At 45.7% G+C, this 20,018-nt stretch overlaps 1 protein-coding gene across 1 annotated transcript in view; it reads right to left on the bottom strand.

Annotated features, from left to right (window-relative positions):
* The window catches only part of TYRO3 (TYRO3 protein tyrosine kinase), a 277,637-nt gene that overhangs the window by 51,065 nt on the left and 206,554 nt on the right, over positions 1 to 20,018 (bottom strand). Inside the window, exons 8-9 of the mRNA XM_075330191.1 lie at positions 3,299 to 3,441; positions 1,292 to 1,436 (exon numbers count right to left, since the gene is read on the bottom strand). Of these exons, the coding sequence (XP_075186306.1) occupies positions 1,292 to 1,436; positions 3,299 to 3,441 (288 nt within the window). The remainder of the gene's footprint in view (positions 1 to 1,291; positions 1,437 to 3,298; positions 3,442 to 20,018) is intronic.

Genomic DNA, 20,018 nt, shown 5'->3' with positions numbered 1-20,018 from the left:
TGCAAATAAAAACTCTTTTGGCACATATCTAAAATATAATTTGTTTCCTAGATCATGGACATATACCATTGGAATTAACTCCTTAGCGACAAATTACTTGCTATGCAGAAAAGTTTTAGCTCCTGGAGTGGAGGAAAAAAACCAAACGAAAGCGCAAACACGAAAAATCGCCTGGTCCTTAAAGGGAACCTGTCACCAGATTTGGTGACTATAAGCTGCAGCAACCACCAGTGGGCTCTTATATATAGCATGTTAGAATGCTGTATATAAGAGCCCAGGCCGCTGTGTAGAACATAAAAATCACTGTATAAATACTCACCTAAGGATGGTGCAGTGCAGACTGGTCGGATGGGTGTCTCCATTCTCCGGTACTGGTGCCTCCTCTTTCAGCCATCTTTATCCTCCTCCTTCTGAAGCCTGGGTACATGACGCGTCCTACGTCGTGCACATGCGCCAGAATTGAGGTGCACTACAAATACTTTGATCTTTCTTGCTCAGGGCAGATCAAAGTGCGCCTGCGCAGGGTCTCAATGTCGGCGAGTGTGGATGACGTAGGACATGTCATGCACCCGGGCTTCAGGAGAAGTACGACAAAGATGGATGAAAGACAGCGTTGGTAATGGAGAATGGAGAAACCCATCCGACCAGTCTGTACCACACCTTAGGCGAGTATTATAAAGTGTTTTTTATGTTCTACACAGCGGCTTGTGCTCTTATATACAGCATGTTAGAATGCTGTATATAAGAGCCCAATGGTGGTGGCTGCAGCTCAGTCACCAAATCTGGTGACCGGTTCCCTTTAAAGGAGTTAATTATGTATAGCATCAATGTGCTGGAGTGCTACGATTATGAATGTGAAGTGTAAATTCTACACATGGGGGTTGACCAGGACTTTGATATTGATAACCTTTTTTTTTGATCGGTCATCTATATCAGGTCAATGAGGATTTGATACCTCCAAAGATCAGCTGTTGCCACATTTCATCCTCTACCTTGTTCCGCTCCTCTTCATTGCGGAATACATTGTCAAATTGGGGAGTACAAGTAGCTAAAGTACGGCTCAAAGGGAGGAGAGGTAGCCAGGCATCAGACCCCCACATATTTGATATTGATAACATGCAAGGTCATTAATATCATGGTCTGGGACAACCTACTTTATGGTGAGTTTCTGAATATATACTTTTTTTTTTTATTCGTGTTTCCTCTATAGAAGAAGTGAAAATCAAGACTTTTTGGAGGGAATATAAAGGACTAAGGGGGAGAACCCAAATTTGGACATGGGATTACTTACCAGCTTCTTCTATGGAGGCCACAAGAACAAAGTCACTCCAAGGTCCACACCCAGCAGAATTTGCCATGCAGACCCTCACAGTTAGATCCCGGTGAGGGTCCCAGAAAGTCAGGTTGACTTGATTTCCCTGAACGGTCATTTCTCCCTGTAAATGAAGGAAGAAACAATCAACGTCTGAGAAATATAACCCGGTGAACCAGTAATCGATGCAATTAGGATCCAACTTCTAAAGGACCTTGCGTTCAACTAACATTTTTCTATGACCTAGAAAGTGACCCTGATTCCAGCGATGTGTCACTTACTGGCTTTCTGCCTATGCACACTGTACACAGAAAGCTACCAATCAGTGGTGTCGGCAGGGATATACAGAGTTCAGCTGCCACAAAGAGATTTTTACAAACGTCAACTGTCATGGCGGCGTTGGGTATGGTTCAGACTACAGATTCTGACACGCTGCCTGATAACTTCTCTGGTGTCTGGGATCAACACAGGCAGACTCAGGCATTGACCTGCAGAGTGGTAGTTTATAGGCAGACTAGCAAGAGTTAATCTCTGCTAGTCTGTTAGTCTCCTTTGATCACATGTTGTGGGAAAGCCAATCACATCCACTCCCCTCCTACATATGCTGGCTAAATCCTTCCACCTATAGTAGCTATAGTTCTTAGCTGGTCAGGTGAGGTGTGGTTATCCAGGCCATCTGGTGGTTGTTATACTTGTTGCAGAGTGCGGTTGTGGAGTTAATACTTGTTGCTTTTTGTTGCTACCTTCCTGCTCTTGCTTTACTCCTGAGTCTCTCATGGTCTATTCCTGTATGTGTGCAGTGTGTCAGAGTTTTGGTTTTCCCTCGCTGGTCTTTATCTGTTTTCCATCACACTCCTGCCCTGTCCTTACCTAGTAGGAGGGGGCATCAGCAGTACTGGTCAGGAGCATAGCCAGGAACGGCACTCAGGCAGCATCTCCATCATCAGGAGTAACCCTGAGGTTATGGATAGCCTACAGTCCCTTAGCAAGAGAAACAGCATACAAGCCTCCTGTCCGCTGCTATCCTAACAGTCACCTCTTGACATCAGCATTCACAAAACTGGTAGATCTGCAGCAGATAACAGTAATTTTAATCAAACCTACAGCAAACAGCCCAGTAAATTACATCATTGGAATCAGTGTTTCCGCCCCTACATCATTCTGCTCTCAAAAGGAATCTGCCACCCAGTTTTAACACAAGGTAACTGTTGGACAAACATTTATTTGGCAGAAAGCGCTCTCCTAACGCCACCATAAACCTGACTGCTCAGTTTATAGCCTCCATAAACAGAGTAGCGGTGGCCGAAGCCTCCGGTATTGGGGGGCCTGGCAAACAGTCTTATGTATATAGGTGCCCCATACTGGTTAATTGTTGAGGAAGAGAAGGATCCAACGTGTCCAATTTTGGACTGATGTTCCTTTTGTTCTTGCCAAGAGAAGCTGCCACAAGACAAGTCTGGTATCAGTTTTCTCATGAGAACACAGGAGTACTTGGCGTACTTGAGCCGGTGTATCGGAGATTCCGGAGAGATATCTGCCAGCCGAACGATCAGCTGAACCTATTGTGTCTGCAGCCTCTTAGCCGAGTGCTTGTGTGTGGTTAATAGCCGGACTGGAGAAAGTTACTGCCAGTAACTCCAACAGCCCAATCCTGTTCCCGATAGAGAAGAGTTGGGAAGACCCCATACACATCAGTTAGTCGGCAGCTACCTGTCATTGGGGGGGTCCCATAAGGATGATCTACTTGTTAGAAGTATAATTTGTCAATAAGCAGATATACACACCAGCTTAAGAAAATAGGAGCCATATTTCAAGACTTCGGTACTAAATATTGGACATCCATGAGATCTCTAGATTTTTTAGTGGGCATCATTCGATGTAGACTACATCTCTATTGCATGTTTAGAAGTAAGCAAATGCCATTGGCTAAATATACAGTATGTAGAACATGTTGGTATAAAACTAGGATATAAATCGATTTCTGACCTGGGTTTTATTGTCCTGCTCCCACTGCACTCTGTATCCCTGCACACTGTAGTTTTGCAGATCTGGTGGAACTTCTTCCCATTCCAACATTAATCCCGAGTCCGTTCTGGTCAGATGGAGGTTTTGTGGTGCAAGAAGGGGAACTGTAGGGAAAATAATCATTTTATTCTAGCTTTGTATTAATTTGACCACAAATTAGACAATATACACATCTGCCTAAACTCCAAGAGCCGCCGATAATTGGTTGCCATTGTATAATTTGTAATGGGGTCAATGGCTGCACAGAAGAAACAGGTTTAATATACTAAAGAATGAATATCATAGAGGACATGAGAGGTAATGATATGTGCATATATCTTTTGCGAACAAAATACATATCTTAAGGTTACACGGAGGAGATAATTGCGGCAGTCGAGGAGTGACTCAAGTTCCCGCAAGATAAAAACTCCTCTTCCTACCGCTCTGCCGTACCGAGCCTCGTCATTCCAGGGTTCAGACACATGTATGTAAATCTTACACAGTGCACAACGCATCCTCAAAATATTCAGTCTGACACAAAAAGTAATGACAAAGTACCCAACAAAAAAAACCTTAAAATGTGTTCTGTGTGAATCATCTTTTAAAATGAATGTATAATGAAAACTCTCTGTAAAACGTACAAGAACATATTTCCGGGAGATGCCTAAATCTGTAATATAACTAACAATTTGTTCTATATCCGACAGATCTGATAGCCTCATAGGATGTCCTATGGAAGGGCAGCACATTACGGCTTCAGGTCCTTACTCTTAGTAGCCTAAACAGCTCCCAAAAAAAATGTGGGACCATTTTGCTACTGCTAATGTGGTGCCCTGGACTAGCCAGGTCATCACAGATATCACACAAACACCCCCCCCCCCCATTAGACAGGGACACCAGCCAAACACAAAACCCTTGTTGCCTCCCTCCAGTGTCTGATGTCCACACCAGGTGGGGCGGAGCCAAGCGGTTGGCCCCACCCACCGAGGAGTTCACAGGCATGGAGGTGGGAAAAGTGACAGAACAGTGTAGGAGTTTGAAGTGAGAGGAGCAAGCACTTGGGTGTCTGGGTTTGTGGCCCAGGCACTGATAGCAAGGTTGGCAGACGGTGGTGGCCGTCTGCAGGAGTGGTGAAGCAACGCAGAACCGTAGGACCGGGGTCGGGCGTTGGCCCTCCGGTACCGACCGGGGAGCGAAGTGAAGCCAGCACACACAGGCAGGGCCATCGGACCCCGACCAGGCTTGGAGCCGCCGACAATAGTCAAATCCGAATGTGACCAGAACCCCAGGGGTTTCCTAACAGCAAAAGTCCCGATTGAAGGCAACCGCCCACACCGTGAGGGTATACAGCTACCGCCTAAGGCTAGAGACCCAAGGGCCAGCGCCTGCGGGCAAACGGGCTCCTCCGGTACCCATACACCGGGGAGCGGACTACCGTTGGGGATCCATAGTAGTCAAATGAGAACATCAAGGTGCAGGGAAAGACAGCCGCCATCACCTGTCCAGGGGGAGACACAGCAGCCGGCTGCGGGACCCGTCCATCCAGCAGTTTGGTTTACTGAGGACTTTGTACATTTCTTACTGAGTGAGTACACCCGTACCATCCGGCATCGTGCCGCGCTGTCCCTGCAGCCCTGCACCTCACCAACCCTTCCTCCCAGTCTCATCATCGGGCCCCGGGACCACCGACCCCTACCCACGGAGGGGGAAAACAACATCCCAGCTGCTCCCTACCATCGCTCCCGGGATCCCCGTCACCAGCAGCGGTGGTGCCCATCTTCACCATGACCCGTGGGTGGCGTCACGGACTAAATCCCCCAAACCAACAACCCCTTTCACTCACGGGCGAGGAGCGTCGCTCGAGTCCCCGATACCGGCCCACCGCTCGAGCCACCGAGCAGCAGCAGCAGCGCCGGACCCGAGCGATAGCGAGAGCGCAGCAGCGGCGGCGTCCTCCCCGCCCGCGACACTAATCAGTAAAGAATACCGTGTAGGAGTGTTTGGTATCTGCCCAAATTTACCGACTTGTGCGGTGTATGTACAGAGAAGAAGTTGGTAGGAAGTGCGTGGAGCAGCTCCACATCCTGAGCCTGCTCAATACCTGGAGGATGCTGGCTGTTTTACACAGCAGACACCTACAGGTAACAGCAGTTATGATAGTACCAGTGACAATGGCATCTAGGTGGTTAGACAGCGGTGATCTCTAGGTTAGAACACAAACACAATGAATAATATTGTCTTTAAAGGGAACCTGTCACTAGTTTTATGGCCTATAAGCTGCGGCCACCACCACCGGGCTCTTATATACAGCATTGTAACATGCTGTATATAAGAGCCCAGGCCGCTGTGAGAACATAAAAAACACTTTATAATACTCAAACCGGTCGCTGCGGTGCTGTTTGGCCTGTGGGCGGTGCTGTTCTCTGGGACCGGCGCCTCCTCTCGGCCATCTTGCTCCTCCGTCTTCTGAAGCCTGTGTGCATGACGCGTCCACATCATACACACTCGCCGCCACTGAGGTCCTGCGCAGGCGCACTTTGATCTGCCCTGCTCAGGGCAGATCACAGTATTGTAGTGCGCCTGTGCAGCACCTCAGTGCCGGCGACTGTGTATGATGTGGACGCGTCATGCACACAGGCTTCAGAAGACAGAGGAGCAAGATGGCCGAGAGTGGAGGCGCCGGTCCCGGAGAACAGCGCCGCCCACGGGGCCAACCAGCACCGCAGCGACCAGTTTAGGTGAGTATTATAAAGTGTTTTTTATGTTCTCACAGCGGCCTGGGCTCTTATATACAGCATGTTACAATGCTGTACATAAGAGCCCGGTGGTGGCCACAGCTTATAGGCCATAAAGCTGGTGACAGGTTCCCTTTAATAGGATTGTTTAAAGTTTATGTTTTTAAATTAAAGCCAACTAATTGCATGAACCATCTAAAAAAAAAACAAAAAAAACAATTTGAAGAGCCTCAGTGCTCCTTTTTTTGGAGAACCTTCGTTAGTAGTGCTGCATTATATAGAAAGCCTCAGGTGACAGTACTCCTTTATTTGGAAAACGTCAGGTGGCAGTACTCCATTATTTGGAGAACCTCAGGTGGCAGCGCTGCATTATTTGGAGAGCCTCAGCTGGCAGTGCTCCATTTTTTGGAGAGCCTCAGACGGCAGTGCTCCATTCTTTGGAGAGCCTCAGACGGCAGTGCTCCATTCTTTGGAGAGCCTCAGGTTCCAGTGCTCCATTGTTCGGAGAGCCTCAGATGGCAGTTCCCCATTATTTAGCAAGCCTCAGGTGGCAGTGCTCTATTTGGAGAGCCTCAGGTGGCCGTGCTTCATTATTTGGAGAGCTTCAGGTGGCCGTGCTCTATTTGGAGAGCCTCAGGTGGCCGTGCTCCATTATTTGGAGAGCCTCAGGTGGCCGTGCTCCATTATTTGGAGAGCCTCAGGTGGCCGTGCTCCATTATTTGGAGAGCTTCAGGTGGCCGTGCTCCATTATTTGGAGAGCTTCAGGTGGCCGTGCTCCATTATATACAGAGCCTCAGGTGGCATTGCTGCATTTTATAGAGAACCTCAGGTGGCAGTGCTCCATTATTTGGAGAGTCTGTTTCTTTTTCCTCCAGAGCTGATCAGTCATTCTCAAATCCCAGACAAAAGCTATCATCAGGGGAGTACAGAATTTCCCATCACCGATATAGGAGACGACAGTTGCTGCTCATGAACTTCTATGGTGAGGGGAAAGAGGAGGAAGCGGGAGAAGCTAGAGGCAAACACAGAAATTCTGCTATAAAGTTCTCCTAAATGGAAAGTTACACTTGCAGCTAAACACAGACATATATATAGGACTTATGCTGTTATTAGATATGATACCTTTACTAAGTAAACCTGTCTTTCTGTTGTGCAACAAAAAAATCCCCAAAACCTCTTTCCACCCATAGACAACTTGTGCACCCCTGGCATGGCCAAGCAGCTTCAGCGGACTGTTGAACCCCCTAAATTTGGACATCACTGCCTCCCACTCTGGTGATTGGCAGTGCTGCTTTGTCCAAAGCCAACACGGTCAGGAAAAGCCGGTGCCTGCACTCTCCGTACTTCACTCGCTGGCTCCTGGAGTATAGTGCACGTTCACACAACTGCGTGGCCGCTACAGAATGGAGACAACAGCAGTGTCCAGTCCAAAGTATGTTTACATCCCGATACTTCACAAGTCCCAAATATTATGGGTGTAGTAAACAGAACCTACTATTGTCCACTTAACTTTTAATTGAAAGTAAACTGTATAACTGGAAATTTCAAACTACTTGAACCACAAAGTAAACTAGATTTCATGCTCAACTTTCTGCCAAATACGGATTTGAAAAAAAAAAAAAAGTGTAAAAATCCAATCTAAATGAGAAGACGTCCTGCAAAAGCTCCTAACAATCATCTGTTTGTGACATAACGCGAGCTGTGACAGTAGAGAATTGTGATGGGCACAAGGGGAAATATTAGCATGAATTGAGTAATTGAACCATGAGATCCTGACACTAGGATGTTCTTTGTTAAGCAGCACAGACTTGGTAGCATTTAGGATGGACAGAGGAACTCTGAATGTCAAATTAGGAGACATTTGTCCGTTCAATTCTACACTGCAATTTATGTTCCAGATAATATAATTTGGACAAAATAACTAATGTCAGAATAGCAAAATGATTGGTGCATATCGATTCTATTTGCCCGAATTCATTCAATGAAAAGAGAATACCAGCCTTGTTTTCTACACATTGATATTTAGGCACTCCAAGCAACAGGTCATGTGACAGCAGGCCTTGCCGCAGGTGTTCTGTCTGAGGGTTTTCATCTGTCAGCAGATTTTTGCTATGTAATCTGACAGCAGCATCATGTAGAGGCAGAGATTCTGCTTCCAGCAATGTATCACTTAAGGGGCTTTACACGCAACAACATCGTTAACGAGATGTCGTTGGGGTCACGGAATTCGTGATGCACATCTGGCCTAGTTAGCGACGTCGTTGCGTGTGAAACGTACGAACGACCGCTAACGATCACAATTACTCACCTGATCGTTGACACGTCGTTCTAATCTCAAATATCATTGCTGTTGCAGGACGCAGGTTGTTCGTCGTTCCTGAGGCAGCACATATCGCTACGTGTGACACCCCAGGAATGAGGAACATCACCTTAACAGCGTCCTCCGGCAACGAACTGGACGTCACTTTCTTTCGCCTCCTTTCAGCTCCTCCGCTTTTATTGGACGGCTGCCGTGTGACGTCGCTGTGATGCTGCACGAACCGCCCCCTTAGAAAGGAGGCGGTTCGCCGGCCACAGCAACGTCGCTAGGCAGGTAAGTCCGTGTGACGGGGCTTAGCAATGTTGTGCGCCACGGGCAGCGATTTGCCCGTGACGCACAACAGACGCTAGCGATGTCGCTGCGTGTAAAGCAGCCTTTACGCCCCTTACACACATCAGTTTTATGCCATCAGTCACAATCCGTCGAATTGTAAAACAAACGGATCTGGCAACTGATGCCGCTAGATCCATTTTTTCTCAGACTTGTGTTAGCGATGGATTGCGACGGATGGCTTCACGTTTCATCCGTCGTTCGACGGATGCGTCGAAAATTCTTTGTCCGTTTGACAGAGACAACAGACAAAGTAACATTTTGTCTACGTCAAAAAAACGGACAGCAACGGATCCGTTGCCATCCGTCGTTTGATAGAAAGGAAGCCTATGGACGCAGAATCAGTCGTAATCCGTTAAATGATGGAATCCGGCAAGGAATTCAGTTTTTGTTTTTTTTTTTACTTCGCATGCTCAGATGGGGTGTAAAAAACACTGTTGGGCTGAAAAAAAATGATGCAATGGAACCGTTTTTTCGACGGATCCATCGCATCAGTTTTTCCACAATCTGTGACGGATCCGTCGAGCCAACGGATTGTGACTGATGGCAAAAAACTGATGTGTGAAAGGGGCCTTAGTATACTGTTTAGAATCACAGTTTTTCTTGCTGCAGATTTAGGAGAGTTCATGTTGTGCATTACCTCAACCACAAGACTGATTGGAATCTGTGTACGCTGTATATTGAGAGAAAGCTGCTAAATTAGTGGTGGGGGTATGTGTTGTGAATGTCATCAGAGATGGTGCTGTTCCCGAGAGGGTTTCTGGGCTCCCTTGGGTGGCTAGTGAGTCTGATTCTGCATCTGTCGCTCAGACAGGTGTTGGAGATTATTGCTGTTTCACGAAGCCTATGGAGTCCAGCCTGGGGGGATATAGGGAGGCAGTCTCTGTCTAACCTTTGCCAGTGATAATTGTTTCTGCTCCATGTCCTGAATTTGTCCTCCAGCCTTAAGGCTTTTGCCTTTCCTTGTAGGTTTTGTTTTGCCTTTTTTCAGCGCCTTTTTGGATATTCCAGGAATGATTTCCACAGCGTTTTTTTGTTTCTTTGCATCGGTTTTGTTTCCATGTCATCCGGAGTCTGCAGCTATGCCTGATAAGTATTTTGTTCTCTTAGTCTGGGCTTGGTTAAAGGCTGAATTTTCACTGAAGGGCGTTTCTGCTTAAATCTATGATTTTCTCCAAATCTGTGTTTGAGAATATTCTCTTTTGTTTCTTGCAAGTGAATAAGTGATCTTCCTGTACTATTTTTGGAGGATTATTTATTCCCAGCAAGAAAGGTAGTTTTTACTCCCTGTTTGATAAGGAGTTTTGTATTTTTGTATATCATGTTTTTGTAGTTAAGATCTTTTTTTACTATATTTGCATTTTCTATTTAAATGTATTTGCACAAGAGTTCCTGATATAGTGGGAGGAAGATCGTGTGATCTGTTAGGGAATTTTTGATTATCGGGTGTTGGTATTATTCAGTATTTTTACTGGCTGCAACCAGCAATCTATCCTATACTTTTGTATCTAGATAGCAGGGCCTCACTTTGCTTAATTCTATATCTACCATCTGTGTGTTTTTTCTAACATCACCGTCCTTATATGTTGGGGGCTTTGACTTTCATTTGAGGCTGCTCTGATGCAAGTCAGGATTTCTCATTCCATCTTTGAGGTTCGTTAGTTATCCGGTGTTGACGAGGCATCTAGGTTTGTTAGGAACGCTCCACCGCTACATCTAGTTGTGCTTCTGTAGTCAGTGGATTCCAGCCAGCTAAGTTTTGTGCATTATCTTCTACCACTTTTTATGGGATTTTTGCAATATCTTTTGTGGTCGCCTGACCATAACAGGTATGGTTAGACGAGGAGGCACGAGACACCTAGTCCTGTAGTGATAATCTCTTTCTGATAAATCAAATATTTGATTGGAACAACAAAAAACAGCCCAGAAAGCGATACATAGCTTTAATCAGTCTCTGTCTATCTCTGTCTGTCTGTGTGTGTATGTCTGTCTCTCTCTCTTTGCCCTGCCTGTCTCTTTCCCCCGGTCTGTCTCTTTCCCCCGGTCTGTCTGTCTGTGCCTCTTTCCCAGTCTGTCTGTGCCTGTCTCTTTCCCTGTCTGTGTCTGTCTGCCTCTGTCTGTTACTATCCGTCTCCCCACCGATATCATATTACCTCACACATAAGCTTGTTATACTATGAATGTCTTTCATTTCTATAGCAACCAATCAGAGCTGCTAATAACCTGTGGCTTCCAGGTCCATTGACTCTAATGGAGGCATGATTTTTGGAGAGTAACTGTAAAGCGCGGGGTTAAATTTTCTGGTCAAAACAGTCTATGACGTTCACTGAGTCACATGAGGTGTCTGTGCAAAATTTTGTGATTGTAAATGCGACGGCGCGGATTCCTTTAGCGGACATACACACACACCTGTAAATATTAGATACAGTGCCTACAAGTAGTATTCAACCCCCTGCAGATTTAGCAAGTTTGATAAGATGCAAATAAGTTAGAGCCTGCAAACTTCAAACAAGAGCAGGATTTATTATTATTATTACAGATGCATAAATCTTACAAACCAACAAGTTATGTTGCTCAGTTAAATTTTAATACATTTTCCACATAAAAGTGTGAGTTAATTATTATTCAACCCCTAGGTTTAATATTTTGTGGAATAACCCATGTGTGCAATTACAGCTAATAATCGTCTTTAAGACCTGATCAGGCCGGCACAGGTCTCTGGAGTTATCTTGGCCCACTCCTCCATGCAGATCTTCTCCAAGTTATCTAGGTTCTTTGGGTGTCTCATGTGGACTTTAATCTTGAGCTCCTTCCACAAGTTTTCAATTGGGTTAAGGTCAGGAGACTGACTAGGCCACTGCAACACCTTGATTTTATCCCTCTTGAACCAGGCCTTGGTTTTCTTGGCTGTGTGCTTTGGGTCGTTGTCTTGTTGGAAGATGAAATGACGACCCATCTTAAGATCCTTGATGGAGGAGCGGAGGTTCTTGGCCAAAATGTCCAGGTAGGCCGTGCTATCCATCTTCCCATGAATGCGGACCAGATGGCCAGGCCCCTTGGCTGAGAAACAGCCCCACAGCATGATGCTGCCACCACCATGCTTGACTGTAGGGATGGTATTCTTGGGGTCGTATGCAGTGCCATCCAGTCTCCAAACGTCACGTGTGTGGTTGGCACCAAAGATCTCGATCTTGGTCTCATCAGACCAGAGAACCTTGAACCAGTCTGTCTCAGAGTCCTCCAAGTGATCATGAGCAAACTGTAGACGAACCTTGACATGACGCTTTGAAAGTAAAAGGTACCTTACGTGCTCGTCTGGAACGGAGACCATTGCGGTGGAGTAGGTTACTTATGGTATTGACTGAAACCAATGTCCCCACTGCCATGAGATCTTTCCGGAGCTCCTTCCTTGTTGTCCTTGGGTTAGCCTTGACTCTTCGGACAAGCCTGGCCTCGGCACGGGTGGAAACTTTCAAAGACTGTCCAGGCCGTGGAAGGCTAACAGTAGTTCCATAAGCCTTCCACTTCCTGTCTCCACTGTTGGGAGCATCATCCGGTAGGCCCAACTCCTTGGAAAGGGTTTTGTACCCCTTGCCAGCCTTGTGACCCTCCACGATCTTGTCTCTGATGGCCTTGGAATGCACCTTTGTCTTTCCCATGTTGACCAAGTATGAGTGTTGTTCACAAGTTTGGGGAGGGTCTTAATTAGTCAGAAAAGGCTGGAAAAAGAGATAATTAATCCAAACATGTGAAGCTCATTGTTCTTTGTGCCTGAAATACTTCTTAATACTTTAGGGGAACCAAACAGAATTCTGGTGGTTTGAGGGGTTGAATAATAAATGACCCTCTGAATAAACTTTTCACAATTTAAAAAAAAAATAAAAAAAGAAATAACATTCATTTTTGCTGCAGTGCATTTCACACTTCCAGGCTGATCTACAGTCCAAATGTCACAATGCCAAGTTAATTCCGAATGTGTAAACCTGCTAAATCTGCAGGGGGTTGAAGACTACTTGTAGGCACTGTATATATTATACCAGCTGTACTACCTGACTTTGCCCGGGTTAATAACTGCTGTTAACAAAATAGAATGTATTAACAAAAATGTCTGCACACAAAAAACACAAAACAATAGATAGAAATGTAATTATTAAAAGGCAAAAACTAAGCTAATAGAAGCATTTCACAACATATATTTCAACACCACAGATATTCCACACAGATTTCACTAAATTGGCCAAGTAATATGCTCCGTCTGTCTCTTTCCAGGTCTGCCCCTTTCCCCGTCTGCCTGTCTGTCTCTTTCTTTGTCTGTCTCGCTCTGTTTCTTTCCCCATCTGTCTCTTTCCAGGTCTGTCTTTCCCAGATCTATCTCCCCGTCTCTTTGTTTGTGTCTTTTCCTGTCTGTCTCTTTCCCAGTCTGTCTCCATCAAGGTCTGTGTCTTTCCCCATCTATCTTTGTCTGTCTCTCTGGCTGTCTCCTCTGTCCCTGTCTGCATGTCTGTCTCTTTCCAGGTCTGTCTCTGTCTGTCTTTTTCAACGTCTGTCTCTTTCACCGTTTGTCTCTGTCTGTTTCTTTCCCTGTCTGTCTCTATCGCTCTGTCTCTGTCTGTCTGCCCACCGACATCTTATTACCTCACATATAAGCTTCTTATACTATGAATGTCTTTTGTTCCTATAGCAACCACTCACAGCTTCTACTAATAACCTGTAGTTCCAGGCTCCGTTTACTTTAATGAAGGCATGTTTTTTGGAGAGTAACTGTAAAGCACGGGGTTACATTTTCCTGGCAAAACATAGTCTACGACATTCCCTGGGTCACATGAGGTGTATGTGCAAAATTTTGTGATTGTAAATTCGACGGTGCGGATACACTTTTCGTTTCACTTTTTCCCCATTATGTAGATAGGGGCAAAATGGATTGGTAAATTGGAACGCGCAGGGTTAAAATTTCGCCTCACAACATAGCCTGTGACACTCTCTGTAGCTGCGATGGTGCAGATGCCAATCCCGGACATACACACACACATTCAGCTTTATATATTAGATACTGTATATTATATTTATCCAGCTGTATAGGGTCTTATAGCCACTAATAAATAATTATCATTAAATAGTCAAAGCAAGTCAGTCCTACATACAACAATTTTTTTTTTCAATTTCCCGATCGTGTAATTAATAATATATATATATATATATATATATATATATATATATATATATTTATATATATATATATATATATATATATATATATATATATATATATATACATACATATACACACACATATACATATATATATATATATATATATATATATATATATATATATATATATATATATATATATAAATAAATAATATTACACGATCGGGAAATTGAAAAAAAATAGTTGTACGTAGGAAAGAAGAAAAAAAAAAGGAAGAAGGAAGAAGGAAGAAGGAGGAAGGAAGAAGGAAGAAGGAAGGAAGAAGATATTATTTCTATAGCGCCAACATATTCCGCAGCGCTTTACAATTCAGGAGGATCATATACAAACAAGTAAAAAATTTAAAAATTATATATAGTAGATATCTTTCCTTTAACAAAACATAACCCAAAATTATTTATTGGTGGCTGTAAGACCCTATACAGCTAGATAAAGGGGATAAATCATAGAGGCTGACTTTGTTTACGATATGATTGTTTATTGATCGCAAGGGAAATTTTAGAAGGGTTCTCCAAAAATAGAGTAATGAAGCTGATGAGTGCAACAATTATTAACTGATATCTAGAAGGAAATTTGGCAGAAGGTGTCATTTCCCTGAAGGCCAACAACAAGGAGAATGAAATATTACATATGCGGAAATAGGCTTTTTATAGACAGTCTAGACCCTCCAGAGAAAGAGGGAGGGATGCTGAAGCCTTCATTGCGAGCTAAAGGCAGTGAGTAGACCACATTGTTTTACATGACTATTTTAGACGGGGTTTGTTTTATTCAGGTGTCTGTGACCTTGTTGCAATACTAGTAACAGCCTGTTGATAAGAGTGGTGCCGTTTCTAGAAAAAAAATAGACCTTTTTGCAAAAACATATGGTCAACTCCCTCAAGTCATTGCATCCTTCTCCTTTTTTCCTATAATGGGGGGCAGTAGAGGACATGCATGATCGTTATGAGACCAGCCCAACAGACATCTTCATTGCCACATAATTTTTTTTCCTGTGCAAGGAGACAAAAATGAGGCCGATCCTCACCATTATACCCTAAATAACTCAGACTATATTCTTAGGGTTTTATAATGAAGCGGTCATGGCGACTCCAGACTCTATTCACATTGCAGAGTCTGACTGTTTAGTGCTCTATAGTGTTCGGTTTAGCAGTAGGTAATTCCTTCTGGCTGGTGAATTGCTCCTGGGAGGGTCACAAGTTGCTGATGTCCTATAACAGCCGCCTCTGCCATTTTAAAGATGAGGAATCTAGCCTCACATGAGGAAGATAGCTCTAGTTTCGCTCCAGCGTTACCAGTCTTTGTGCGTGGTGACCCAGTTGTTGGTGAACAGTTGTATGCTATTCGGTGTGCTGTGGAAATATCCTTGGTGTTTGTTTATTTTCTCCTTATACTTTATGTATCCTTGTGCACAAATAATCTTTTCCCCAGTGTGTGCTCGCAGTGAGTTTGAGCCTTGATTGTCACCTGTCTGTCGGTATTTGTGGAATTCTTCACTCCTGTCCTACCCCTCCCTGGGGTTGTTCAACCAGGGCTGTTCAGGAATTAGGGCTATGCTGACGGCCAGACCTGCTAACCATCAAGCCTACCTCTGGAATAAGGGATAGTTTAGTGCCCCTAGTCTTAGGACTAGGGGCACTAAACTCCTGGTTATAGTGTCATACCAGTGACAGAAGCTTCACATAATCTGCTACTTGTATTAAGATGTCTCAGCGTTAATTTCTAAATGTTACATTAAATGTAAAGTGAAGCCGCACTTTTGAGCATCTTCTTTTTTCCTCCCCTCATTGGCTGACATGCAATTTGTAGGTGATTTATGGAATCCAGTAGCCTTACTGTTATTAGAGATACATTGCTTCAAGTAACCAGAACATTTCAGATCGTACCAAAAGACCGACGGACAATTTATTATCAGTCCAGTGATATAGTGTTAATTAAAGTAGAGAAGATTCTTCAGGAATTTCTTCAGGAAAACTCCTTCTGGGAAAGCAAGCTTGAAGCAGTAAGCCAGTGAATTACCTATATAAATAATGGCAAGACTCAGCAAATAAAAGATTTATGCGCTGTTAGGACATAGGACAAATCAATGCCGGCGGAGCTTAGCTTCCCAGAAACCACTGATTATTTCAAATCTATTATAGTTTCGCTGAACCTTTTATGGAGGCTTTTATAGAATGATTTATCACGCAGAAGTATAAATAGAACCGGATACACAGAAAGGCATCTCCATCTATTTCATCTTCACCGATACAATTAGACAATAGGACCATGAAGGAAGTAAGATATATGGGGGTTGGGTCACAGGACTAATTTTATCCTATTTAATTGCCCATAAAGATGTAAGCGTGGTGAACTATGGCTGTCGTGTTTTTACCCCTGAAGACACCGAGCGCGTCATTGTATTGTAATGTTAATGTCTTGAGTCTTTTGTAAATATTGTAAAATGATATTTGCTTGTGTAATGTACAATATAGTGTATAAGAAGGTAATGATATGTAAGATATAAGGTATGATGCATAGTAGTGTTAACCCCTTTACCCACGGGCGATTTTCTATTTTTCATTTTCACTTTTTGCTCCCCTTCTTCTGAGAGCCATAACTTTTTATTTCTCCGTCAATCTTGCCATATGAGGGCTTGTTTTTTGCAGGAGTTGTACGTTTAAATTAAATCATTAATGTTACCATATAGTGTACTGGAAAATGGCAAAAAAAAATTCCAAGTGTGGTGAAATTGCACTTGCACGATTATTTTTCAGGTCTTTTATTCGCCATATTCACTATAATGGTAAAACTGATGTGTTGGAGGGGTAATCAGTTGACTTCGCCCTACCATGGTAACACCAAGCACCCCGTAATCGTGTCACAGGCCTCCCGCGGCCATGTAAAAGCACACTGTCAGTATTTGACAGTGCGATCTAAAAAGTTAACAGGCGTAGGTGGATCTCTGATCCACCTGCGTCTGTTATCAACACATCTCTGCTGATCAGATCAGAAACCATTTCCTGTTTCTAGTAAAAAGCTAGGTGTCACGATTCACCTTTGGCTCTGCTCCTTGCAGAGCCATTGAGTTTTGTCTATTGCTCGGTTGTTTGTATTCCTCAGGTCCTTGCCGGTGGGAGGGGCTCGTTTGGTGCCTTGTTCCGGTAATCGCCTTGCTTTATCTTTGGGCTGTTTCCACCAGAACTTCGCCAGAGATTTTTCCTGCTCAGCAGTGTGTGCTTTTGGCTCCTGTGAGTTTGTTCTGATCCTTGTCCCACTACTGACACGCCCACGGGGTCTGAGGTTACCAGTCACCAGGCCGCGATTCTTCTCCTGGGTCGCCGCGGTAGCCTTGCCCTGTTCCGTAACCCCGGTGGTGTCAATACAGATGAAGGGATGGGGATGATGGGGGTAGTTGTTCGTTACGCCATTGGTGGTGTGCGACCAGTATGAGTCGCTGCTGTGGGAAGTCTCTCTCTGCTGGGGCAGATTGTGACGCAGCTCAGGTGTTGCAGCTCTCCACAGGCAGAGCTTGGCCTCAGGAAGGATGATAGAAGTACAAGTAGTCGCCTATGGCGCAGGGGCGCGATGTTGAAAGCAGCGGCAGTAATGGGATGACACAGAGGGTGCAGTTCAAGTTCTTTACTCACTGGAAACACACTGTCATTCGAGCACTGAGCTACGCTGTGATGGGCTTCGGCCGATCCTGGATACTTTGGAGGTAAATGCCGGTGTTTCCTTCTGTGCGTCACCTTTCAATGGTTTCCCTCCACCCCAGCTCCTGGGCCATGGAACGGGTCACGGGTGCCTGCTGCACTCCCTGCGAACCCTGGGATACCCCTTTTTTCCCTAAGAACCAGAGTCGAGCCTCCAAATCCAGACCACGGGCCCAGAACTGTCCGTGTCTTTGCTTGCTCATCTCCTCCTGAGTGCGACCTGGTGCTTGCTGTGCCCGGAGCTGACTACTGAGTGTGTTGGCTCTTAACTACCCCTGTTGGTGCCCCGCCTCCTGGATTCCTGAACTAGTGAGCAAGAGGTCCCATGCCTCATGATGGCCACCCCAGCACCTACCTAGCCGAGTCCCAGTAGAAGAGGTCCCATGTTATGTATTGGTTGAATGTGTTGTTGGTTGTTTACCAGTGACTACCTCCTCTGTATCTGAGATGAATACTGCAACTTGGGTGAGGGGCAGTACCCTGTGGCGCCTGAAGCCGCAGGGGCGCCACACTACCCCGACTCCTTTCCTTGTCTACTGCTCCGTCCATCTTGTCTGTGCTCCCTGACTCCTGACACTCTGTCTTGTTCCCTCAGTCCCGCTTCCCCACTGTTGTATGGTCGTTCCCCTTAGGCCTCTGACCCCGGTTCTGCTCCCCATTTGTATTTGACGTTACCTCCCGGCTATCGACCTTAGCCTTCCACGTGACTTTGGCTCCTGTTCCTTCTTTGCACTGACGTGACCTCCCGCCTCTGACTTTTGGCGTGTACAACCATTCTGCTACCTCCCCATCTAGATAGTGGTGACATCTAGAGGGCAAATGCCGCATTACACCTAGGAGCTCTACATCTCTCCTGTGTACCTGTGCCCTCTGATGATAGCATTACACTACGCAGATGCATCTAATCAAACCCTGAAGAGCTAGGATTTAACCCCGTCCTTCCCAGCTTTCCTACAGTGTTAAGAACTGTATCTTCTCCCGAATAGAATAATTTTATATGATGTGTTATGTACCGCCCCGCGAGCTCGGCTGCGACCGCCAAGCCGCTCGGATCCGTGCTCGTACTGCGGCTGGTGGCACGAGCCTGTCACTGACCTGGGGGTCACGTCGCTCTGCAAGGGAGTTGGCGCTACACGCGGGGACTTGGGTGAGGAGTTCCACGGCTGGGGCCGCAGTGGTTTAATTTGGGATGTAAGTTCGTGACGCCACCCACGGGTTGTGGTGATTGTAGACACCACCGCTGTGGTGAAGATATGGGGGCTCCCGGGAGTGGTGTAATAGCGCAGCTAGGTGTTGACCCCTCCGTGGGTAGGGGGTGTTGGTCCCGGGGTCCGGTTGGCGAGGGCCGGGGTGCAGGGTGAAGTGTTGCGGTGCGGCGCGGTGCGCGGCCCGAAGGCACTGGTGTACTCACTATGACACAAGACACCGGAGTCTCTGGTAAACCCAACGGAGTGATTAACGGGGCCCGCAGCCGGCTGCAGTTTCTCCCAGAATAGGTTGGTGGTTTCTGCCTTTCTCCTGCACCTCTGTATGTAAATGTTTGACTCCTATGCCTAGACACCGGTAGTCCACTCCCCAACTTGTATATGCCGTAGGAGCCAGTTTGCCCGCAGACGCTGGCCCTTTGGGTCTCTATTCCTTGGCGGTGGCTTTACCCTGTATGGTTGGGGCTGTTGTCTAACGGGTCTTGTGTGGGATAAGGTCCTAAAGTCCAGTCCGTAATCAGTTGATTTGACTCGGCCCTGTTGGTTCAGGGCTTTGTCTGGGTCTGAGTACCCCTCCTGGTGCTCCGGTTTCCAAGTGGTTCCCCGTTTCGGTACCGGCGGGCCACCACCTGACCCCGGTTCCTACGGTTCCACCGGCTGTAATCCCAGCTCCTGCAGGCGGCCACCACAGTCTGCCTCCTTGCCAATGGTGACTGGGCTCAGACCCAGCCACCCGGTAGTCTCTTGGCAGGCCTGGGCACAGGACTGCCCATGAACTTGACTGCTCTCTACCCTGCACTACAACTTGTGTGTTTGTTTTCCCGCCTCCAGGCCTGTGAACTCCTTGGTGGGCGGAGCCAACCACCTGGCTCCGCCCCCCTAGTGTGGACATCAAACCTGGAGGGTGGTGACAAGGTTTTTAGTTTGACTGATGTCACCTAATCGGGAGGGGGTGTGGTGTTGCGTATGTGACTACCTGGGACGATCTGACTAGTCCAGGGCATCACAGTTATCAAATACTTTTTTATAGGACATGCCCATGAAAGTAATCTTCTAGGATTTAAAAAAACCCAAGTTGTACAACCATAATCAGTTGCAGGACTATATTGCAACAAATATCAAGCAACACAGGTTTTTCTTGTTTTTATCAGTTAGACAAAAAAAAAACCCAAATAATGAATTTACTATCCTAAAAAATGTATTAAATA

Source organism: Anomaloglossus baeobatrachus, chromosome 12 (assembly GCF_048569485.1).
Source record: "Anomaloglossus baeobatrachus isolate aAnoBae1 chromosome 12, aAnoBae1.hap1, whole genome shotgun sequence".
Lineage (NCBI taxonomy): Eukaryota > Metazoa > Chordata > Amphibia > Anura > Aromobatidae > Anomaloglossus > Anomaloglossus baeobatrachus.
Note: the sequence above shows the minus strand (reverse complement) of the source record. Positions and strands in the feature narration are given on the sequence as shown.